Here is a 25752-nt window from a genome sequence, read left to right as displayed (position 1 = left end):
TCCCACCAGAAAAGGTGAGCATCCCTCAATGCGCTCAATTGAAGGGGCGCACACCAGCAGGAGTGCCAAAAATGAAGCGAGGAAAAAAGCCGTAGTCTGACATTTTCTGCAGGGTGTCCGCCGCAGGGAATCCAGCGCCGGGAGCCCCGGGCTTTCAACAGGGACCACAGAGGCTTGTTTAGCAGACAAAATCAGCAGACTTATCCAAGTACAACAACTCTAAAGGACCGAGGAGAGCTCCCCGCCTGAATCCCATCTGACAGCAAGTGAGTGTATTGCCTGTTGTTTGTGCTGCTTTCTTTCATCTTGTCTTTAACGCAGTCCTCCCAGTTGTAATTGTAGAGATAATAGACGTAGATCAGTGGCTGGCTGGAGGGGCTCCTTTACTTCACACAAATGCGCCAATATTGGCCCCTCTGTGTCCAAGTGCGTGAACATGGACGATATTGTCTCTGTGTTAAAACGATTCACTACAGTATGTCTATAATAAACGCATCGCTGACTGAACAATAAGTAAGTTTCCTGTCGTGTTAGGCATACTGAACGTAAGACTCTTCTGTGCATTCAAGAAAATATTTGTTGAATCAAACAACTGCTGCTGTTATTTTTAGTTCTTCTACTGGCCTTCTTTCTCAAACGTCTCTGTATCAACGCCAGCATTTTAATGGAGAACACAATAACGTTAATTATAAATGTCTAAAGAGTCATTTCCAGAGAGATTTCTAGTTTATTTATTTATAGTTCAGAATAAAATGAAACTACAGGAAAACACTGAGAAATTACAACAACAATTATTTTAGAGTTACAGTTATTTTAGGGTCTGATTCACCTGAGAAAAGCTTTAACACAGAAGAGAGAGATTACCACGACCCACAGTCTGGCAGACAAATACAAGTAATTGGAGAAGAGGACAGAGGGGGAAAAAGTAACGACAATAAAAACAGGCTAATTGCAGATAGATATTAAAGTCATAAAAGTATTTGAGGAGAAAATGTGTCAGTGTTCCTGCAAAGACATCGCTTTAATTCTCTATACACTGAACAATAACTCGTAATTTATCCAGGCTCTAGTTGAATTTAATTGATTTATTTAATGAATTTAGCCCATTTTTGATGAAGCTGGCACCACATTTCCCTCTGGTGTCAAAACCAATTAATTGCCACTATCGTATTCATTCTTTCTGCCCCAGTGCTCCGCTGACATCGTTAATTAGGGGTGGCTGCAGGTGTGCTCTCATATCGGCATCAAACACGCGCAGGATTGAGGTTAAAGCTAATTATTTAAAAATTATCCACGGGTTTGAACACGATTTAAACTTCTTTGTTTGATTACTGGAATAAAAGGACCAAAGCGCAGCTCGATCCCGGGCCGGGCCGGGCCGAGCCGAGTCGGGCTGGGCCGGGCTGTTCACCCCAGCGGATGGTACAGTAAATACAGGAGGAATGTTGATCAGCTTACAGCGGAGCCGGGAGGTGCTTGGGATTTGATCGGCCGTGATGCTCGAATTATGAGCCAGCGGACTGGTAGTTAGGCTGCACCTGCAATAACACGAAGCTGCACGCGGGCGGGCACCTATAAATGAACGGATATTGTAAAGCAGATTTGGACCGTGCTCGCGATTCTGCTGGTCTTGTTTAACATTATAGAACATGAGTTTTTCTATGAGCCTTTACTTCTGGGGCTTAGATGGGATCGATCAATTAAAGCCTCAATAAAGGTAAATCACTTGTTATTTTTCAAACTACATTGTGTTGATGAATGACAATATAAATAGTGCTAATAAAGTTATTTATATAAATCCGTTGTTAATTCAAAATTCTCGGTGGCACCGAAAGCACTGACCTCTCCAGTGCGCTTTTACGCACACGTTCCCCCGACATCCATACACAAATACAAACATTAACTAAGACACAACATTTAGCTTACGCACTTAAGACGGATATAAAACCATATTAATGTAGTTTATAAGTGTGTGTGTGGTGGCAGGGGGCGCAGGACCACGTTTTCTGTGACAAGACGATCCTCTTCATCCTCACACCCACAAACACGGACAGAATGCAAAACACTGAATCATAACTATGATTTATAAAGTGACATTAGTTTTATCATTGCATATTCTTGAAACCATCTAAGTCCATTATTTCTGCAGCCTTGACACAGGCACACACGCTAATAAATCCAACATGTGCCGGACTATTATGAGGATTAATAAGTTATAACATTCAGCATCTGCCTCTTGTTTCTGCGGGCCCCAGAGCCCCGCCAGCTCTTCTCTGTTCCAACAGGTTCAACGTTGTGTTCTCATTACGACCTCCATATGGCTGCCTGTGAACACAGCGAGCCATGGGGCATTTAGAGCAGGCAGCACAGTGAGAAACAGTCCGTAAAGCGGCGGAGGTATTTGTTGTAAAAGTGAAACCAGTTGTGTTGTTTGAGGGGAAATACCTTGAACCAAGTGGTAGTTTGCGCAAGTGTTTATTTTCGTTTGCGCTTTTGGCTAAGCAACTTCACTTTGCGCATCATCAAATAACATTAAAATATGAGCTCGAATTGACAAATGGCACAGTGGGCTTTTGGGTAGACTCTTTCTCTCCCTCCCTCTCGCTCTAGTTCTGTCTCTATTTCTCTCTCGCGCATTTACGGTTGGGAAAATCTGGGTTTGATTTTAATGGGGAGTAGCCTACCCGGGGCACGCTTTACAACCTTTGGATGTACTGGACGATTTTCAGTTGGTTTGAGCTACGGGCGCGGATGGGTGCAGGAGTCCATCTCCTCTTGGTGTTTCCTCACTTTTGTCTTAAAGCATTTTCATTACCTTAAGCATCTCAACGAGGCGAACGTGAATCACGAAACACTTTTCTGCGTTTTTAAGGGACAATTTCTGACTGAAGAGAATCTAAAACCTGATTTGTGTGGATGTCAAGAGTCGTCCTTGTAGATTTGGAGACGCAACAATCGCGATTTAACACAGGGTAAGTTCAAAACTTGTGGACCACTGTGGCCGTTGAGTTTTTATTCAATGTTTTGTTGTGTGGATTTACGCACCAAGCGAGTGACTCAGATTGCTCGCTCTGATAGGGGGCGTTCATTACCTGCCATTTGTTTTAAATGAAGAAAATTACTGTCATTACTTTATTATAGGCTGTGGTCGCGCGACACTGAGTAGGTGTTTGGGTCGCGATGTCAGGGGGATCAGGGAGGCGGACGCCACAGGCAGGTGTCACCCTCCTCGGTTTACAACTGGCCCGTGGGTCCCTGGAAAAAGAAAGAAAAACACACACTGAGGATTTAATATAGGGTACAAGAGGTGAGCTATGAAGCCAGTGAGCTTTTAAACGCGACGAGGAGCCAGAGCCAAGCGCGGATGCCAAAGCAAGCAGCGCTCTTCTCGGTTCCCGTCTTCCTCGGCACTGAACTCGCCAAGTCTCCCAGTGCGTTTGACACTTATATATATATATATATATATAAATATATATATATTCCTTTTTCTGTGTACTGCCACCACGTGCGCACTGAAAAATACGAGTGTAAAACAATAACAATTTTCATCCCTGAAGTTTGATGTTTATGGATTATATAGAGAAATTCCTGTTCTAACAGAAATAAACAGAACACTGTCAGTCCTCTCCAAGTTACGTCTGTGCGTTTTATAGAGAAAGTGGTCCGCTTAATTTGACACTGTAGCTCATCGTAACTAAGGTGTGACAGGAAACAATAGACTCTCTCAACAATAAGGCGAGCTCCTCCCTCTTTCAGCTCATCCTCTCCCTGCTCACAAGCAGCAACAAGCCTAGAAATGAAAGAGTCGCATACAGGTTGCTTATCTTAACTGCTTCAATAGATTTGAAGTATGCCCCTATTGCACCCTGAAACAGTGTCAGCCACTTGACCTACTTCTCACTCTCACCGCCAATGATTGGAAACGGTCCATGAAGAAGGCCTCTGGATCCTCTCCGTTCACTGAGGTCAGAGATAATCTAAGGAGAGTGAACTGAAGACATGTTTGAATTAAATGAGCCTGCTGAAGTGTGGTGCTGTTCATCTGGAGCGTGGCCACAGTTTCCCTGTTTTTGCAAATTAATCACCATTATTTAATTGCATCACACCCCGCTTCCATCAATAACAGAGTGAGGGAGGTACAGCCAGGGGCTGAAGGCACATGATGTGGAAGCTAATCCAAAGCAACATAGTGCAGATTTTAGTCACTCTCTGGAGTGTGTGTTCACTTGTATGTGGTCCTTATAAATCCAAGTGAAAAGCAGAAAGGATTGAGATGGAGAAAGCTGTTGAAGAATGTTCTTCTTCTGCATTAAACACAGCATTCCTCAGATCTCCTGGCTTTGTCCATCTGAATAACTAAAGTTTTCTGTTTTTAATGGGTGTAACCATCCATTCCCTCTTTGGGTCAATCTTTTGTTATTTAGAAACAATGACGTTAATTAGATTTAAAAAAAAAATAGCTTCACTCAACCCTGTAGTCAGAGAACTGACTTTTCTTTCACATTACAAATGTTTGTCATAGCTGCAACATTGGGCTTTTGCAACTAATTTCCGACCAAAAATAACGCCCTATTTTATGAACGGTTGATGAATGTAAACAATAATAATAAAAAAAAATCCTTTGTGGGGGTTTTAAAATCAGTCTATATATATATATATGTATATGTATGCACACACCAGAAGATGAAATTTACTCTCCACTTCAGGGCAAAGAGTGAAGCCAAAGTGCTGTCACTCACTTAAGCGGCCGTGTGTTTTCTTTTTCAGTGACAAATAGGCTGTTTGTATGCTTACCTTTCCTGTTAAAATACCTGTCATTCATCAGCATGACACCCAAGATGTCTCTCACTGTGGGAAGCTCATCCAGGGGCAAAGACACACATGCTTCATCCTGCCACTCCCTGCACCCTGCCAGGCTCGCATGTGTCAGCCACACATTTCCTCCAGATGCAGAGGGATGTGTGTGTGTGAGGTCCGCCTATGTGTCCATGCCAAATGAATACCTATCACTATGCATATACTTCTTCAAAACAAAAGGAGAAATCCAACATATTGATGAACTCCAAGTTCTTAGACATGGCAGGTTTATTTTTGTGACCAAAATCATCAATTTCCTATGACTCTGTGATCAGTTATTAATACAGAGATAACAGACAGTGAATGGGATGCACGCTCATTCAGTTCTGTTGAAGGTTAAAGATCATTTGAGCAAAAAGGGGAAAGTAATATAATCATTAAAAATTCTGCTGCAGCTGTCAGTCATTTCAATATGTCAGAACTATAAATGTGTCAGAGTCCACAAAGTTACCTAAACCTTGGCAAAGTATTTATTTGGCGCCAAATCACAACGTTTTTTTTCCTACAGTTCAACAAAGTACTTATTTCAATCAAAATCATGATTTTTCTCTTAACCTAACTGAGAATTTTTGAATGCAACATCAAAAGGTCACGATGGGTTATGTTGAGATACTTTAGCTTTCACTTGTCCTTTTTTTAAAATTCTAGCTACATTTTCACATTTTAATATGAAACAATCGAAATAAATCAAAACAATTTGATGAAGAAAATCCACTGGGACCTTCAGGGTTGTTTGAACGTATTTTGCATCATTGAGACCACAGAGCCGTGCAGAAGAGTGTAAACTTTGCTAACTGACTCTCTAAAAGACCACAAACAGACAATCTAGCCGTGAAGATGGTTAAGAAAGGAGATTGAATGCTTCACCCTGAGAGAAGATCTGATGATTGCTCTGCTGCTGCTCTCTACTCCTTGTAATAGCTGTCATTGAAATCCGTTAAATGACTGTCCAACCTTATGGTTTTAGGCTTTCACAATGTTAAACAGGTCTATTGTGAGTAACTCTGTAGCAGCACAGCTCGTTTTTGTGCAGGGATTGTATATGCATTGAGTAGGATACACTTCACCTTGTTCCGGTTGGGATGAAATGTGATGTATGAACACAATAAAGATGGAAGATGGTCAAGAATGGGTCTTTCAGTCAATAAGTTAAGATGGTAGAGGGCCATATGGTTAGTGATTGACAGATGTACCATGGATCCAACTCTAATTAGTCCTTAACTTGGACTTTTTTGAAGTTGTTTGAACAACATTTAGGACAAAGATAGGCTTTAAGGTTTCTTCTCTGTTTAACTCTGAGATTGTTGATCTTTAGGCACACATTATTGTGGAGGCAGAATTGATAAGAGATAGGGAGATACGAGAGTTGTCTGATGACTCAAAAGCTTTGGCATCCTACACATTCATGTGTGACTAAACTGTTCCTCTTCCAAAGAGCTTACGTTTGTCCATCAACAATTTGTGTGTTTTAAGTATAGTGTACAAAACCCTGCGAGTATTCAGAGCACCTAATAAAATGATTTGTGGTTTTACCCTATGAGTTCAAAGTGGGTCGTAGCTTTCGGCTGTGGGGTAGAGGTTGCTCTTGTGCAATGGAAAAAAGTGACTGTTTTCCTGTTAGGAGGGCTTTTTTTGGGGGGGAAAACCACAACTCTGCCTACCGCAGCCAGCCTTCAAAGGGTTTTGAAGACTACTCACCTCACCTCTCCTTAAATCCTTCCATCCCTCCAAACAAGCTACTTCCTCTCAAATCCAGGAACACCTCACCTGCCTCTCCCTGACCACTGCTGTCCACCAACCACACAGCTGCTAGGCTGTGATCAGGGTTACACTCGAGTCCATGGGAAATGTTCAATCAAGAAGCCTTCAGTCCACCCACACATACTCAGCAGTCCACTTTGGCAACTTTAACCTCATCCTTTTTTTTGCATGTCTTTATCTTCTCTCTAACGCTGCTGCATGGCTATCATCCAGTGACAGACTTTGAGAGGGAATACACTCACCCATCCCAGGGCTGTGGGTGTCTTCCCTTTTTCTCAGGCTCATCTTGACAGCCCATGGAGGGGAATAATTCTTGTATTTGAAAGCACTTCACAGTTTGACATAGGAAGCTATACATTTTTGAACTTTAATCCCTTCCCTTTTAACTCCATCTCTATGTCAGTAAAAAATCCCAGACAGAGCACGACTTTATCCTTTGTCCTTCTACAGCTCATTTGTGAATAACTAGGGGACTGAGCTTTAAGGAGCCCTTTAGTAGCTGCTTCTTGTTATTTTCAGTGACACCCCAAAAAAGTCCCTTAATCCTTCAATGAGATTAAAATAGAAAATATTCTTGGCTGATCCTTGTTTTCTAGTTTATTTCTTACAGAATTATTATTAATCGATTGCTGTTTTACAAATCTTAAAAGAAATCTCACCTCTAAACTTAAACTTTTTGCATTTTAGCTTCAACGTGTCCTTGTGAAAATGAGAAATGCCATATTCTTTAAATCTTTATTTTTGAGTCTCTGTCCCCTCGCAGATTAACCCTGTTTAACCCCAAGTCTAGTGAGTCACTTTTGCCCTAAACGTTTTGCTTGCTCATGTCCTTTTCCCTCCCTACGCCTTCCATTTTCTCACCAAACACTGACCTCACAGAAGACTTCATTAACAGAAAAATACCCCACAATTCGTCCTATCAGCATTTCTCTCTTGCTTTTGTCTACAAGTGCATGAACATGGAGTGAGAATAGCTTAGCACAACTTCCTGCCTGTGAATCTGTGAGAACCGGCCTGACCTCATATTCCACCTCGCGCTGTCTGTCTTCTCTCCTCCTGGTCGGTTCTGGATCAGGTTCTGTTGATTCAAAGAACCGCTGTCGGACTCAGGGCCAGCCGTGTGGGCTGGGCAACAGAAGCTGCTGCATTCCTCCACTGGGCGTTCTGTCTTTCTCCCTGCAGTGTCTCTTTCTGCCAGATGCAAAGATGGAGAGGTAGAGATTAATACACAAATATGTTATATGACACACTTTTGAGCCTCTTTGCTCGCAGATTCTAACATTAGTTACCCAGTGACTAGTTCAGATGCAGTAGTTTGTTCTTGTATTTATACACGGGTAAATGTGTACAGTTTTGTCGTACTTTGATTTTTTTTATTTTAAATCATGGAAACTTTATAGATAAAACCATTTGGACACACCTGACACCTCTGAGCAGACATAAGCAAGCTTTAAAAATTTGTCAGTTAACCCCCTTGCTAATGACGCTCTCAGCTGTGAGAGTTGACACCCCCCCCCCCCCCCCCCTCGGCTCTCCCTGCTCCCCCTCCCCTCCTTCTCAATCCCTAATGAATGCCAGCCAGAAACTCAAGAGTAGCCTACACCCCCTCACCCACCATCCACACACAAACACACACCCACACATGCACGCTTGCATAAACAGCAGGATCGTCACCACCGATGTGGAGACAGCTATCGTCAAGTAGTATTCAGGCCACCAATGTGACCCCTGTTACCCGAGGCCTGTCAGTCATGTTGATTTATCTGGACAAGTTTGTTTACCTATCAAATAATTTTGATAACGATTGTAAGATCATTAATTCTCAAGAGGCAATTACATAATCAATTAAATCAGTCAAATGAAATTCAGTTTTTACAAAAACTGATTTGTTTTCAATTTTAAAAATGTGTATTTCACAAAAATGTCAAATCTATTAATTTTACCTTCTCATTTATGGGATTTTTTAAATATATATTGCTGTTAATGACATAAAATAATCTGTATAATTATGTTGTGGACAGCTGGGACCACAAAAGAAATCATATGAAGTTGTCACACATTGGGCTCCACTTATTGGCATCTCTGAGAAAAGAGGAAAAACAGACTATTGAATAATTATTTAAAAAAAAAAACAGGATATGAAAACAAACCTAAAACTCTGTGATCTGTGTGCAGGAGGATTTTTCGACTTTGTTGCTGCTCATGCTGTTCTTTTATATTCACATAATTCATCTCTCCATAATGATAATGAGACTGGAGGTGGCCCTGTTGTTAGCCAATTAAAAAGTCCTCTACGGTTCTGGGCTGCCACTAATAACCCCACCAGGGATTACTGTACAGCAGGCTGCAGGGACAGCAGGACACCAGTTTGGGCCTCAGCTTGCTGTTATCCCAGAGCAGTAACCCAGTAGACCTCCATTCACTCCCAATCTTAGAGGGGCCACAGCGCCAACTCTCTCGAGCAGCGTGAAAGGCTCCCACAAAGTGGCTCAGCTGTCCCTCTACTAGCTTCACCTCCCACAGCGCCCTCCTCTGCACCAAAACCAAATAAAGCCTCTCAGCAACTTCTGTTTTCCTAATCTGTGAACTCTGACAGAGGCGCCCACGCTTGAAAGAGAGACAACTCAACATGGGATGATCTCCCGGTGACAGGGAGAAGCTGAAAAAACGTTGCTGAAACCAAGACCACCCTGTTGTCTTCCTATTTCTGTCTCCTTCTCTTTCAACCTGTTTTTGTCTTTCCTTCTGTTTCTTACCTTTCTTTTTTTATTTAATTTCCCCTTCTCTTCACCTCAATCATCCACCTACTCTAATGGGACTGTCAGCATTTGATTAAATTCATTGAATCCTTTCCAATAGCCAAATGGCCCGAGTAATCCCAACTTTTTATGCAGGGTGCTTCCACTCTAAAAGCCTCATATTTTTTCATACTGTGCCCATAACACTAATGGATAAATTATTTAACACTGCAGTTGCAAGTCCACCAGGGATGCACGACAGCACACATACATTTTCCTTGCCATTAATCCAAGTAAGAATGCTGCCGTGATGAATTGGCTATGCAGTTTGTGTTTGTCACTGCACTCCAAGCAGCAATTCACTTGGAAATGGCTTTGCTGCCAAAGGAGCCGTTTGTCTACACCAGATGGTGGTAGGTTTGTGTTCTTGGGGTCAGGTTCAACTTTGGGTCTGCACTCTGTGAAAATATAATAGTGCAGCAAGTACCAAGTAGTTTGTAATACAGAACTCTATCTGTCTGCTTTATATGAAACTTCAGAGAGTAGAAATACGTTCACAGCGTTCATTGTCTTCTTCCCACGAGACTCAGACATGGGCCTGCAGCTGTTGCTACCACATTTAATGAAAGACAATGTCTTCCTCCACCAAGGACAACTTGTGGCTTGTTAAGTATGGTGTCAGTGCTGAAGGCAGATGATTTTCTTGCTTAAACTTTTAAAGGTCAGCCAGCGACATCATAACACTGACATTCTGGCAATGCTTACTGATCCAAAAGGATTATGTGGACTTGGCTCACATTTTGCAGTTTTTATAGTAATAAGGAATAAGTCACAGGTATTTAATAAAGACCAGCTATTTGCCAGATCCTCACTTTTCAGGGCTTTTTCATAGAGTTGTTCGCAGTTTCTCCAAGGCTAGCATCAGTTTCAAGGGGCACACAGAGTAGAATTAAATAGTCTTGTCACTGTTCCCTCTCTGTTTAACCTACAAGCTCATCTGACAGACTCGCCTGACAGCACCAGACCCTGGAAAAATCTCCCAGCAGGCTCGGCAGGACACGGACTGCACCATATTTAGTCATCCAAAGTCCAGACACAGACCAATGCAGTCCTCCACCTTAATCTGTCTCCCCTCTGCTTCTCCCTCTATCCCTCTCATTTATAATGTCCTTCCTTCCACTCCCTCTTTCCATCTTTGTCACTTCCCCACTCTCTCCCACTGGTTCCATTCATATCTGTCCTCACTCGTTCTCCCTCAAGTCATTTCTGCTTTATCACTGTCGAGCCCCTCTCTGCTTCTCTCCCCCTCACATGTCCCTTTTCCCCTTCTTACCTACTGTAAATCAACTTTTCCTGAGCCTGTTCTTCCTCATTTCTATTCTCTACAGGCTGTCACATCTTTTCAGCTTGGTTTTCATTTGTATAACTTTTCTAACTTGCTTTCAGTCCCTCAACAGAGCATGCCAATCAAGTCACAGTAATCCCTCTTTCCATCTTTTTTTTCTTGTTCCCTCACCTTTCAATTTCCAGCCCTTCTTCCTTACCATGTCTTTTCTCTCAAAGCCTCCCTGCTGTCTTTTTTCTCGGTTAAACATGCTGCTGATGGAAGCTTATCCTGGGTGCTAATGAGTTGCTAATTCTATCAGTCGCCTGTCCATGCCCTCCCCAGTGGTTGTTGGGCCTGCCAGTTTTACCATGGCCAGCCTTTTGATGGAGTGCCTTGGCTGATGAACTCCTGTCTGTGTGCACACTTTAACCTCATCGTCCTCAGACACATGCCACTGATGAATGTTCATATCTGTCCTGGCAAGGTCCACCCTTACTCCAGTCATTTATGAGCCAACCTGTTCCATCCAATCCATTTTATGTTGGAAATTGAATTTGTATTTAATAAAGTCTTCACATTTTTAAGGTGGTGTCTTCAGGCTCCATATTTCAAGTGTTGTTGTAAATGAAGAAAAGCTAAATTTGTTGTAGTTTATTTATCATTCATCAGATTGACATAAGATGCAGTTGTACTTCCACATCGGCCATTTTTCTCCACTGGCTCATGCTCTGTGTAATTTCCTCAACCTATTTTCCTTTAGTACACAATCCTTACTTAAGGAGAGGCCAAATGGCTTTAAGCACTTGAACAACCACGAGTGGTCCATTTACCAGGCCACTGGTCTCTTTACTTGGGGGTGCTAGATTTGCACCTCTCACATAAAAAAGAACCAACGTCTTGTTTTTCCGACTCCCTTTAAATCCGTGTCTGCCTTTCCAGCTTGACTGAAGTGGATACAGAGGCACCCTTTTGTTCTACCAAGATGAAGAGGGATTCTGGAGTATAAGGGAGATGGGGGGTGGGGAGGGTGGGTGTGATTCATGGTAATTTAATAAATGCCTCCAAAAGAGGGTTGGGGTGCCTTCTCAACCCATCAGCTGTCTTAGAATAGGGCTCTTAAGATTTGACACCCAGTGAAGTAAAAAGGGGATTAGCAAGAAAAGCCTCGAGCATACCTCTTTCTCTATAGTTTTCTTTTTCTAAAGGTTTCTCCATGTGTCCCTCAATCTTTCTCTCCCGAGGACCAAGTGGCCCCTTGTCTCACTGTTACCATTTGTATGATGTCATCCAGGTACCTATCTTGAAAAAGAGATTAAAAGAGCATTGAAAGGAGTCTTATTCCCTTAGTTCTTCTCATACAAAGTATAATTCTAAAAAGCTATCACTTTTGAGGAATTTTCTGGATCAATGAATGGACACAAGGCTGCTTTCTCTTGAGTCAGCAATGTGTAACAATAGTGTCGCAACGGTTGATTTCCTGTTGAATTCCCACAGAAATCAGTATGATCTCAAATGCAGAGCCGTGTCCCTGTATACAAGATAATTTCCTTTTTTGCAGGACACACTCTTGAAGCAGTGGTTTGACCAGGGTCACACGCGGTCCACTGGTCTGCAGCATCACCAGGGATTATAGGGTAACTTCTGCCATGCTCCTCGAGCATGACCAGGAGGCTTGGCCAGTTTTGACCTGAATGGAAGTGGTGAATGGGAAGCCAGCATTGAAATTCAGGAAGCAGTCACTCAGAGCTACTAATGTCTCTCTTTAAATGGTCACATCTTTTTTTACTTGGGGCCCCCCGTCTTACTGTTTTATTCTTTGACAGGGTTTTAGTCAATGAAAACATTAACTCACGCTTTTACAGCTCAACAAATGACAAATGCTGACATATTTTAGTTTTGGAAGAGACACAAACATATTTTAAATGGTAAAATAAAATTTTAGGATATTTATGTCCTTTTATGGTTAAAAAAACATATTTATGACATTGGCTTATTTGTTCTCTCTCTTACAGGAAGGGCCAGTCTGAAGTGAGGGGTCATTGAGCTCAGACATTCTCCCTCCATTGACCCAAAACTCAACTATTCTGTACACACATAGGGGATTATCAAAACACAAACAGATAAATCTGCAAAACCACATTCACATTTCACCCAAAAACTTTTGGGTACACACACAGTCATCTGTGAATAAACAAGAACACACATTCACACGCAGGCCCTCTGAGCAGGATGAGGGAACCCTGGAGGTGCCTGGTGAGCCTGTGCCTTCTGGCATGCTCAGCCTCGACCCACAGTGCCATCAATCCCTTCGCAGGACAGCAAACCCCTCCAGACCCTTGCTATGATGACACAGGTGCAGCCCGCCGCTGTATTCCTGAGTTTATAAATGCGGCCTTCGGCAAGGAAGTCATGGTGTCAAGCGTCTGCGGCCGACCACCATCCCGCTCCTGTAGTGTGGTGGAGCGGGGCGATGATAGACCATCTGTACGCACTTGCCAAATCTGTGATGCAGCTGACCCACGTCGTGCCCATCCTGCTTCCTACCTCACTGACCTCAACTCAGCCCACAACCTTACTTGTTGGCAGTCTGAGAATCTGAACACCTCGCCATACAATGTGACTCTGACACTTTCACTTGGCAAAAAGTTTGAGATCACCTATGTCAGTCTACAGTTCTGTTCACCAAGACCTGAGTCATTGGCCATTTACAAGAGCATGGACTATGGCAAGACCTGGATGCCCTACCAGTTCTACTCCTCACAATGCAGGCGCATGTACAATAAGCCCAACAAAGCAACCATTACCAAGCAAAATGAGCAGGAGGCTCTATGCACAGATGGCCACACTGACCTCTACCCACTTTCTGGAGGACTCATTGCCTTCAGTACTCTTGATGGACGACCCTCTGGCAAGGACTTTGACAACAGCCCAGTTCTTCAGGACTGGGTGACTGTCACAGATATCCGTGTGGTCTTCAGCCGGCCCCAGTTGCCCCGGGAGCTGGCACTGGGGGCTGGAAGCAACAGCGGAGGGAGGGATGATGATCCAACAGCAGTGACATCAACTTTGCCAACTTATTTCTATGCAGTGGGAGACTTCCAGGTGGGCGGGAGGTGTAAATGCAATGGACATGGCTCACGCTGTGTGAAAGATAAAGAAGGCAAACTGGTGTGTGATTGCAAGCACAACACAGAGGGACCTGAATGTGACCGCTGTAAGCCCTTCCACTACGACCGACCATGGCAGAGGGCCAACGCCCGCGAGGCCAATGAGTGTCTACGTAAGTTTTCCTCATATCTGTCTTTTATTATGTGCATTGAACATTTCACACTTGCTGATAAAATAACATTTTTTTTAGGACAATAGATTTTATTACTCTTATCCTCAGTTTGTTAAACTTCTCAGTTCCACCAGTTCCTTTAACTAAGAGAGGTATGTTCCCCCCCTCCAAAAAAAAAATCTCCTCAGTACATCTTAGATTTCATAATGAGGGAATTGTTTGAAAGGACAAAACCATATTACACGTTTAAGATTGCCATCTGATACAAACATGACATTTCTAACTCTATTGGAGTGTGAGAACTCAGAAGTCTTTGAAAAAGCTGGTTGTTTATTTCTTTCTTGGACAGAATCATGACCTTTTCACCACCCTTTTCCAGGATATGAAGACAGCAATTCAAATGCAGGCCAACAAATTTAAAATATATACACACACTGGGAAATGGAGGGGGAGGTAGAAAAGGAGATATTTAACCATGTTGACCTGCGATTGACTGTCACTGGGGTAATTAACAATGTAGCCAAAACTCACCGGAATGGTGTGTTTATACAGGTGAGGAGTTCTGGTAGCACATAGTGATTTAGCCCGCAACATTGGCAGTGTCTCTAAAAACCCAAGCACATTCTTTTCCTTGCATTCTCCTCAGCTCTTTTTATTTACTTCTTTCCATAAAATCATGTTTTCTGGACTCGTTTATGAAAATGCTCTTCTCACAAGCAAGTCTAAACACTGGATGACAACAACTCGAGTCATTTGGCACAGTGCTACTGCTAAGTCATCCAAGAATGTTATTTGGCAGTGTTTGCCTTCACCTCAGGACACACTCTGTGAAAGTCATCCAGACATGCTCTGAAAGTTTGCCAGAGAAAATTAAAGCAATTTCTGTAGCAGTGTATGTTGATATAAATGGATTACCTTTTTATTGGATTAGGCTTTTATAGGATAGCTGGGGTTTTGATGTGATATTCAGCACATTTAGCAATTCCATTGCTGTATATTACAAAGGTTTTCAACACATGCCATGTTAGCCATGGGTTTTTGGCAGAACATTTTTCTCTACTATGTGTATATTGGTCGTAATTTTGACAGAAATTTTTATTAGTATAAATAGACATGGTGGTACTTCATTCAAGTCATTTTGCTTGTCATAAAAACATGTTTGAGTATGAAAATAATCCTATATTAGAAACCATTGTCCCCATTTTAACCTTTTTGATGAAACAACATTACACAGGGAAAAAAAACAGGAGCAAAACATACAAAAAGATCATTGTATATTTTTCTAACAGGCTATAATTGAGTTCATATTGAGTATAGAACAGTGCCAGATCTGTTTAAAGGAGACAGAAAATGACGGAGCCAGAGGAGTTTGGCCATTTTAGCATTAGCCTGGCAAACAAATCAAGGCATTTCCCTGTACTCCTATACCTGCCAAGCTAACACTACCTTACTTTGGCTTCTCATCTGTCCTTGACACCTTCAGTTACTCAAGTCATACACGCACACACTATGCACCTAGCCCCTTTCTAAAACAATATCCTGTTAATCCCTCAGTGTGTTTACAATCATACTGTAACACAAACTCTCTTTCAAATGTCCCGTTGCCGTTTCCTTAATGTTACACCCGCTTCCCGTAGACCTCTTCTCAGTGGGACTGATATGTCACTTCTATCCACGATTCCTGGACTAAACAGCCCTGCTACACTGGCCAACTCTGATGACCTAATCCTAGTGTTGATACACAGCAGTCAAAGCCTATTGCAAATTGCACGCAATACCTGATCACACATCCGGACATGCCAAATGTCAGTCCCAGATGTCTCCAATTTCTTGTTCCAAAAGTCTTGCTTAGAGCATATTCCAGTAGAATTTGTTCCAGAATTTTCTCAAAGCAACAAGTGAGTCTTTAAAATCATCTCCGGTGTGTATTTAAGCCCATTGTTAAAATGCTTCCACCCCTTGTTGATTTGCTTTTCTTTCTGACACAGTGCAAAAATGGGGGGCTTGCATTGCAAGCCCTAAGGCATGCCGCTGTCATAGAGAGTAGTTAGTATTTAGACTAGGAATGTGTGCAAGAGTGACAAGCTGTAGCCAAGGAGTCCCTTAGGTGTCACCAGAGCCTTCATGAGGCCCTCTGGGTGTTTGGGTTGGATGTAGGGTCTGAGGGGCTGGGCTGAGGTCATGATCCTTTGTGAGGTGGTGACAAGGTTAAGTTGACAGGGAGATGGCTTGTGGGTAATGAGGAATTCTGCGTGGGCAGATGTAGAGCCAAATCAATAGCAATTTCACACTCAGCATCTGAGCCAGTCAGTCCTTGACAAATAATGTCCATGGAAGATTTCACCATGTAAGATTATTGTTGGGATGATTTTAAAGATTTTGTGAGATTTGCTTGCACTTCGAGCAGCCTTGGGTCAAAGCCCCTCGAAACCTCTCTCACCAAATGAATACACTCAAGTCTTAAGAGCATAATAGTAAATGTAATAGTAAATAAAGTATTAAAATTAGTTTTAATCCTAATTTTGAAATATTAGGTTCAAAACTTCTAAAAGCCTTTCTGATGTTTTGTTTGAATTGGGGGTTTTGCTTGGATATTTAATATGAAAGTTATAAATTAATTTCAAGACCAAGTATAGGAATTTTTACATACATGCATTTTTTATCAGATCAAAGCCACATTTAAAGATGTTTTAAAGTATTTGGTCTTTAAAATGCTGGCTTGATTTTTATCGCTTGTCTTTTCTAAATGTTTGCCATGCATGGCACCAAGATTACTCTCTGCTCTCTTGGCAAGCTCATCAACTGTCTCCGAACATAGCATTGACCTACTACTTCCATCTGCCTCCTCCCTCTACATGAATTCTGCCTCAAGACATCGGTTTACAAATCTGTGATCTGGTAGTCAGAGAGGGCAGCCTAGTAAAGGAGTGTGTCTGTTTGTATTGAGAGAGACATGATGGAAAAAGCTGTGATTTATCTGCCTAGAGTTTAAGCCACAGGACAGAACGAGGAAACAGATGGATAAAAAGTATTTAGTTACTGGTTGTGATGGAGTATTGGCCTTTCTGCGGGCATGGTCCATGCAGCAATGTATATACTTCATTCTCACTTAAAAATGTGAGGCAGTATTTCATGCCATAATCGTGTCTGCCAAAGTCACTTTATAAGATGAAAAGGCTTCTTGTAGAATCAACTACAATGTGAAATTCTAAGTAGATGATAATTTATGGTAGTATTTGAGCACTCTGGTCTGCAGCCATCTTGGCCTTGTTTGGTTGTGTCACCAAGCTGTTTGAGTCTCCAGCCCCTCATTTGGAAGGAGCCTGCAGGAAGTCCAGAGAACTGCTCTGGGAGGCTCCAAGCCCAGGGCTAGACACCATCCATCCCTAATGGATCAGCCAAGCCAGGTCTGTTCCCCGAGTTTGCCAAGCACAGTGGTATGCATTCATTGCATTAAATACAGAGGTCACTTGAAGGCCGTTAGCCAATTTAACTGATTTGCCAGAAATACCAATGAACTGTGGTTGGAAGATTTGGGTTTTCCTTTTCTGCTGTAGAATTTGGGTGTGGTGTTGAATATTTATAATGGTACATTTTGACATATTAAATCCAGTGGCTAATGAGAGGTATGGTGTTAATCTTTTTACATAAGAAGGAGTTTCCTTTTCAATTAAATAAATGAAACAATGTTCTTTTTATACTCTCATTGTTCATAAGGCAGTGTCAGCACCCAAGGAAAGTCGCACATATGTGTCCTTGTCATAATCTAATTAAAAAAAAATGTGCTGGGGTTTGTGGTTATTTTGGGTGCTCTTTGCTTGTATTTAGGGCAAATCATTGGCTAAAAATTAAGGGGTCTTTGACAAATGGGGAATAGCAACATTATCTAGATGAGTTGAATGTGTCTGTGTGTGAATAAGTAAAGTCTAAAGGAGGGGGCCAGCCAGGAACACAAGGTCTTTTTATATCTCCTTCTGTCTTTAATCATTTTTCTTTCCAACAAGTGGCAGATGGTTGTGTTTTTTTCTAATTAGAATTTCAAAATAGGCCTCCATCCTTTCACACCAGCTCCCCCCACCCCATCCACATCTCCTTGCAAGGGCAAGTAGAGGTCAGGCCCATGTTTCAGATCTAGATCAGAAAACGCAGTTTAAGGCCTGGTGATTGACAAAAGATTTCACACCACAGTTGAAAATATGGCACATGTGTTTTGGGTGTTTTGTTCTTGCAAAACAATGTTGTTTGCTGTTTGGTACTACCGTAATGTACCAAACAGCTACTGTAACAAATATACAAATTAAACAGAAGTTTAGTCTTCTGGTCAGCTGAAATGTTGCTGTCCGTCCCTAGAGGGCAACATAATATGAAGCTCAGCGAGATGCCACATATAGAGTAGTGCAGATGAAAAAAAACAGAGCTGCTGTAACTGCATGTATGTGCCATGTTTCTACTTACGCTAATTGACTTAAAGACCCTCCCACTCCTTCCACCTCTGCTGCTGGAGGCTAATGGGGAACCAACACTTCAATTACTCACACAGCGACACACAAATGTGCAGGAGATGTTTGTTCATGTTAAGGGGGGCTGCTGAGCAAAAAAAAAAAAAAAAGATTTTGAAAAAAGTAAACCTTCTGTGTTTTCCAATAATTACACAAGTGAGGAATGTTGTTCTAAAATCAACAACTCTATGAAACGTTGCCTTTAAGGAGATTAGCGTGAGAAGCAGGAGCTACGAGGCCAACAAACATAAGGTGTTAGAGTTTTGTTTTGGTTTGTTGTACGAGTTTTTTAAGTGCCTAGTATTAAAGGAACTTCCTTTATCTCACTTAGACAACAGGATTTAGTCTTCTTACAATTGGATTGTGCCATAATTCACCCTTTGCCTTTATTCCTTCTGTCAGGATTGCAACTTTGAGCCAGGGCCAACCCACAAAGGATTGATGCTTTTCTCATTTCACAGAGCCACCCATAAAGGCTCCTGGCAAGAAGGGAACATGGTAAAACAAATGTTAGACAGCAAAGTGTCAAGTAACAGAGTTAATGTCAGCTGGGTAAAAATGCTAGATCCTTAGGAAATGCTTTTCTTTGCCTTTGGCTGTGTGTGTGTGTGTGTGTGTGTGTGTGTGTGTGTGTGTGTGTGTGTGTGTGTGTGTGTGTGTGTGTACTTGTACATGTGCTAGAGCTACATGTAATCTAGTAGTCCAATGAGCGTTTCATCCTTGTGCCAAAACAAACTGGTTGAGCTACAGTGTGCCCACCCTGCTCTCCACGGCCCACATCGACTCTCCCCCACAGATGGTAGCAATTACCTCCCGAGGTGCCCATCGCCGCCAGCGCGCTCTTCCTCTCTTCCCTTGTGTAACTGACTCTTGTCAGAGATTTAGCTCTCTACCTGGATGTTGTCCTGTCTGCGATTTGTTCTTTTATTTTATTTAAATATTTTTCTTTCTGCTCAAATCAGCTCTTTTACTTCTCTCGATGAATCTGCAGTGTTTTGCTAACGGTTTTTTTGTGTGCTGTTGCTGGCCTCTTTTGCTTGAAAAAAATGTGGGTTTTGGCTGCAAGGCGGTGTTGCTGGTGACAGTGATACTCAGAGGCGTTCAAGAGGAAATACATATCTTTTTTTTTATGAGTGCATGACAATGGCATTGCTCCCTTTAGCTGGGGTTTTGGCTGTCATAGGCTGTCTAACTGCTACGACTATATGTTTTAAATCCTGTTGAAGTAAGTAAGTATTTGTTTTTGCATTCATACATGCATATGAAATGGATGTTGTCTGTCATTATATATGAACAGAAAGGTCTGGTGTGACTTAAGTAAACAAATGTTTTGCTGGAGTATCAGATCCATATGGGCTAGCACGGCTGGGAGCAGTTCTGCTTTTCAATCCAAAGGTTAAAGAAAACTGCTCTTAAGTTGTCTTGGTGTAGCTTTTTATGAGGTTAAACACATGAGAACAATTTAACTTGTAAAGCAAACATGTTGTCAGCCCATAATGGCAGTACTGTTGACAGTAAAACAATACTTTCAAATGTCCAAATTTAAGCTATGATGGACTACTGTTAGACATCAGCAAGAGTGATAAAACAAGACAAGGCCACAACAAAAAGATGGAACAAATGGTTGCGATGGATGTCATGACAGATTTTGAGACATCTACATTTTCTTACTCAACTATTTTCTTCCTTACCTTAACATTGGATCCCTGGTTTCACTGCTTAGTACTGGATCTTCCATCATCAACCCAGAAATGTTGCTTTCTTAGCATTCACTTACAAGGCTTGGTAATTAAAGGATTAGATTTTTCTACTGTCACCTCTTGCCACAGTTATAAATTGGCTTCACTTTCTATATCTAAACCTACACAGGATATAGTTGTATATACCCAAACCTACTGTATGGCAAAGTAAATTTATTTTTGCCTCAATTTTAACTGACTCGCCATGATGATTTGATTGCACAACAGTCGTCTACTTCTGCCCTTGAGATCAGGACTGCAGGATGTAGACTGTCGAAAAAAGGGCGATCGAGATAGACAGAGAGTGAAGGCAATGGCTGGACAGAGATAACAATGTTTAGATGTGGGGACGTGAAGTGGACCAGAGAGAAGGAGCAGATCTAAGGACTCAACTCTCTACTGACACCAGGCCCCCCAACCTGGCAAACTGCCAGCCTAATCTCGTTAAAATCTTTCCCTGCCTGATGCCATCCAGCGAGAAAGGGGGAGATGGAGGAGAGGATTCAAGGGTTGGGAGAGGAAACAAGCAGAAAACAGGGGAGATGGAAAGCAGTGAGAATATTTAAGATGGTTTCTCATGAAAGTAAGAGGAGAGAGTAAAAGAGAACAAGAGGGGGCTGTGGGGAGGGCTGGGAGAGGAATTAAGGGGACTCTTAGTTCAAAAGGGCTCCCAAGACGCCCACGACGTGAGGCTAACCGCAGAAACCATTTAAGTAAGGGAAAGGGAGGGCTGAGAAGTGGTGTCACAGCTAAAAGTGAAAGATATATCTGGAAGATAGGCTAAGAGCAAGTAGAGCATAAGTAGCTTTGTTGTGTATACCTCCTCTTAAAGCTCTGGTTAATAGCGGTGAATACAATTTTGTGTCTCCACACTGTATGCACAGCTTTGGCTCTAATGAGGAGCTAATTAACCGGGTGTTACCCCTGGTGCCCTGAGCAGGTGGCTGGAGCAGCCAGGCGAAACTCAGCCCAAACATACAGACACAGCACAGACACATTTGGCCTGCACACACTCATAAGAGACACACACACACACACATGATGGCAGGAGCCCATACAGAGCCTGCTTGGGCAAGTGGGTAAGGTACCCTGGGGATGGTGGTTGGGAGTGTGTGTGTGTGTGTGTGTGTGTGTGTGTGTGTGTGTGAGGGGGGGGGGTCCACAAGCTTTGGCCAACCTGGGCTAAGAAGGAAGAGGTGGTGGTGGAAGAGCACTCCAAATTTCGAGGACCAATTTTAGCCATGGGACTTGGGTTTTGCACAGGCATCCAAAATCAATTGGCTGTGCTTACCGGCTTGGCTTTGGTCAAGCTGAAGGAAAAATTAGGTTAGATTTATCCCTGACATATGGTGGAGAACAGAGAGGAGGAGGTGCACTCCACAAACACACTTGTATTTTATTTGTTGAGCGCAGTCTTGGCCAATTTGTCATTGCACACTTGACAGGCCAGTGTGTGAACTTGTTCAGAGCACATTTAGTTGTTGATGCACCTGTTATGAAAGCTGTAGTAAATGAATGTGGTCTCCTGTCAGTCTAACTTACCTAAAATACATGTAGATTTTGCTGTGCTTGGAGAGGTAAAAGCTGAGTATATAAAACTCTAAGATATTTAAAAAAGGAGGTTACTTCACATTAACTTAAGCAGTTATTTCAGCAATATAGGCATTTAGCTGTATTCATGGCAAACTTGTCTCTTTTGTCACATTTTCCAAGTGGTATCTTGCTCCTCTACCCGTCATCCCTTCATTCAATTTCGTCTCTACATTTGCCAAGCCTTTAGCCTTTGTTTGTTGTTAGATTTCCACGACAACACCAGGAACCAGATTTACTCATCCTTGAACTGGACACTGACCCATAAAGGAGCCGCGTTCACTTGAGGATCACTGCTCCTTTCCTGACTTTCCACCACACGCAGAACTCAATTTTTCCCCTCCAACAGATAAGAATTAGTGGGTGTTTTTGCAGAGCAGCAGTAAGGCTTTTGATGTGTTAATGAATTAAGAAATGGCCTTCAACAGTGTTCAGTTATCCCCACTGAGCTTAATTTGGGGAAGGGGACGGGGGGCTGCTGTGGTGGTGGAGGGGTTGCAGGTTTGTAAGTGTGTGTGTGCAAGCACTTCAAAACAAACCCATAAACATTCCAGGATCCTTGGGCAGCTGCAGCTCAGAGTTGAAGTTAACTGCACACAGCATGTAAACCGTAGAAAACACAAATGGCTTCAAATAAAAACACCTACTTATTTATGTTCATTTTGGATTTCTTTTCTGCAAGTCAGAAACTTGCTAATTTTCTTTGTGTCATAAAAATCTGGCTGTAATTTAAGCCATTTCTAGGAAGCAGTGCTACACATGGTAAATAATTTAAAAAGGTTAAAAATGTGGAGCTTTCCTTACATTCTCCACACTTGAACATATCCTCTCTGACTTCAGACTTTGTCGGCTGATCTTATTGCACAGCTGTAAACGGAGAAGATGCCATAAGAGGGCCGATTGGTACTTCAGCAAAGGAGAAAATGTGATCCATCGCTTTCATGTCCTGCTACAAGGTGTTAATGGACACAAGTGCTCACAGCTGTGTGTGTGTTTGAGACGCTTGATCATAATCACAGACTCCCACCTCGTTCTCCCCCTCCCCAGCAGCCCCAGCCTCTCACCAGAGCTGGTGTGTTCTCTGTCACTTTGCCCTTTAGAAGAAGTTCGACAGGCTGTTCAGTTTTTCACATGCACACACATAGGGTATACAAAAAACATAAACGCATGCAAAGATACAAGGAACCAATTGACAATGTTTTACAAGTGTGAGCATTTGTTTCCATTTAAAATCACTTACGATAAAGAGTCTTGAACTAGCTCACTTTGCAAGCTTTCTCCAGCTTTGCCATGCCATCTCCACACTGCCTGCACCTCTCTTCAGGCATGTTCAAACCCCATCTTCAGCTAACTTGCTAATAAGAGCACGGCTAAAACATGCTGCCTCAATATGAATTCATATATAAAACAGCATTTCATTAACTAAAGAATTCCAAACAAATCAGGCCGCATAATAACCAGATGGAATTGGGAAACAGTCTGGGAATGTGCTCCCCCTTTTTTCCAGGGTCTGAAACCAGGGAAAACTGGGCCTCTTTCCCAACCTGGTGCCAGGCTTCCTTTTCAGTAGATGGATGGAGACGCACATATTGTTCACTGCTCACACTCATTACTTCACATTTGTATTCAAGTGATTCTCCTCCAGTGTCATTAAGAATCATTTATGATAATCTGCCAGGAGCTCATCTAACATTGTGCCGATCATTGAGCTCAATGGAACTGCTGAACCGACCTTGGTTGCAGCAGAAATGCACAAGTCAGCTAGTGATTATAGAAAAAGAAAGATCCCTTTTTTGTTATAAATTAATTGGCAGTATTAGAAAGAACGCCATTGTTACCTAACTAAAGATACATGGACGTCTTCTCGAAAACAAAAGCAACAAGCTTATTCCCTTTCTCCAGGAAAAAATGGTGGAATGGTCATCACCGCCGAAATGATATGTTGGTTTTTGTATGGACACAGTCAGGTGTCCGTTAGCTTAGCCTAGGATAAATAAAAAGGGTAAACAACTAACCTGGCTCCATCTTAACTAAAACAAATCAGCCATCATCCCAAAACATGAATTCTTAGACAGAGTCTGAATTAAAAGCTGAAGTTTGACACTGTAATGGTTTTAATGTTGACCCGAGGAAGAATAGCTGAGCTGTGTTTGTGTTTCATGAACTACACTACTTAATAAATTCCTAGAGTGCAAGTTACATAGCAACCTGTAAGATAAACTAATTGAAGGGCATTGGCAATTCTAAGGTCTGATATGGCCCTCGGCAATAATGAAGTGGGGGCCCCTTCAATCAGCATTCATTATTATTTTCCTTTTTTTTTTTTTTTTTTCCCAATCACAGGATATTTCCTCTTCATTTAACCTTCATTGACAAATGTTGGTTTGCACAGCAATAATGCATGTGACGTTTATTTGCAAAATGCTGGGACCCCAAGCAATTGCCTGCCTTTCCTGTTGACAAGCAGCGCCTCAGCTGCAGAAGTCCCACACATAATCTACAGAGTTGCACAGCTTGTTTGTTTTACACTTTTGCATTTCTATGGATTTCAGACACAACAAAATGTGTTGTGTTTATTAAAGAGCTTTAGAGGTGCTTGATGTTGGATATTTAAATCACCTTGGGAAAAAGCATAGCTAGTTATTGAGCCAGGCAGATCAGCTTTGGATTTATTTATCTGTAAAACCAGCTTTAGAGAGGTTTCGAAGTTTCAATTTCACTATGAGGACTAATAACAAACTTGTTTCAAGAATTTTTTCATGCTAAAAAATGCAAACAGAAAATACAGGCATTGAATTGTTACAAATCAAACAGATAAAATGGTCAAGATTGAAAAAGGAGAAATAAAATCTGACATCGGAAATATCTTGAGCGCTGCCAAAACTATTAGACCTTCTGACAAGCAAATCCTACGCAGTATACAGGCTACTTAAACTGTTACACATGCTCTCACACACACTGAACACATGACTAAGAAAGAAAAGACAGAAAATGGAGCTAGAAAATAAATGTTTTAATCAACGTCAGCTCCCTATTCATCAGTCACTGTATCGCATGCAAAGTGACACATAGGCATGCAGTCGCTCAGTCAATCTGTCTTTTCATATTTCTTCATTGTTGTATCCTATTCTCTGGTAAACATCCATTGTTAGTGTATTTTTCAAACTCACTCCCACAGAGTTAAACTTAATTATTATCACCTTCTATTGTGATCCCTTAATAATCCCACTTTGCCATAACTGCTGATGTTTTTGGTCAAACAACCCTGCTGTTGTTTATCATTTTCTAATTTATCCTTGGATAACTTTGACATGGAACTAAGCCTTGCAGAAGTTGTCTTTGAAGCCAGGGCCAAGTCTTCAGGTCTGGTGTCTGACTCTGATTTAAGCAGCAGAGGATCTGGATCAAACTCAGTCTTACACAAACATGAAGGGCAGGTTTGTTATTAGGCTTCTCAAATGCAAACCTCACATGTCGAACGTGGACAGAGTTTATGAAAAATGTTGTAGCATGTGGATGTGGTCTAATATGGAGGAATCAATGGAAAGACTAGTGAGAGGAGGAGACATTAAGGAATCAGCTGGATTTGAAGTGGAACTGAGAGTCTGTGAGGAGATATAACCTCACTTCACATGTCCCATATATATCGCGGCTCGCCTCATTTAGAAGACAGCTAGCTCGAGCCCATTCCTTGATATGAATCGCTCTTGCTTTTAATAGATCTTAGGGAGCTTTACTCATCAGTGATTCATGAAATTAATGTTCCTTTTTCCAATGATTAATAACTAATGGGGCCGAGAGAAGCCAAATTCATTAATTATGAAATGGAGAAAATGAGCCCTGCAAATATCACTTTTGATTGATGAGTACTGGAATTGCAGCCAAGCACAGAGCCGCAGTGTAGATTATAAACCATTCACTACTGCCTTACTGGAAAAAAAATCTCCCCCAGCTCCCAGTG

General features: G+C 42.0%; 1 protein-coding gene and 1 long non-coding RNA gene across 5 annotated transcripts in view; one reads left to right on the top strand and one right to left on the bottom strand.

Moving 5' to 3' along the window:
- LOC306842296 overlaps positions 1–25752 on the bottom strand; it is a 103267-nt gene that overhangs the window by 28270 nt on the left and 49245 nt on the right. Inside the window, exons 2-3 of one of the 2 annotated variants that reach the window (XR_013781685.1) lie at positions 7638–7809; positions 1724–2325 (exon numbers count right to left, since the gene is read on the bottom strand). This is a non-coding gene — a long non-coding RNA (uncharacterized lncRNA). Of the gene's footprint in view, positions 1–1723; positions 2326–7637; positions 7810–25752 lie in introns of those variants that run through there. The other variant, XR_013781684.1, reaches the window with a different exon arrangement.
- Positions 77–25752, top strand: part of ntn2 (netrin 2) — a 42435-nt gene continuing 16759 nt past the window's right edge. The window contains exons 1-2 of one of the 3 annotated variants that reach the window (XM_079372440.1): positions 77–266; positions 12696–13963. In XM_079372440.1, coding sequence (XP_079228566.1) covers positions 12913–13963 — 1051 coding nt within the window. In that variant the 5' untranslated portion in view covers positions 77–266; positions 12696–12912. Of the gene's footprint in view, positions 267–1250; positions 1718–2621; positions 2973–12695; positions 13964–25752 lie in introns of those variants that run through there. The other 2 variants (XM_079372441.1, XM_079372439.1) reach the window with 2 other exon arrangements.

Source organism: Symphodus melops (genome assembly GCF_947650265.1).
Source record: "Symphodus melops genome assembly, chromosome: 21".
NCBI lineage: Eukaryota > Metazoa > Chordata > Actinopteri > Labriformes > Labridae > Symphodus > Symphodus melops.
Note: the sequence above shows the minus strand (reverse complement) of the source record. Positions and strands in the feature narration are given on the sequence as shown.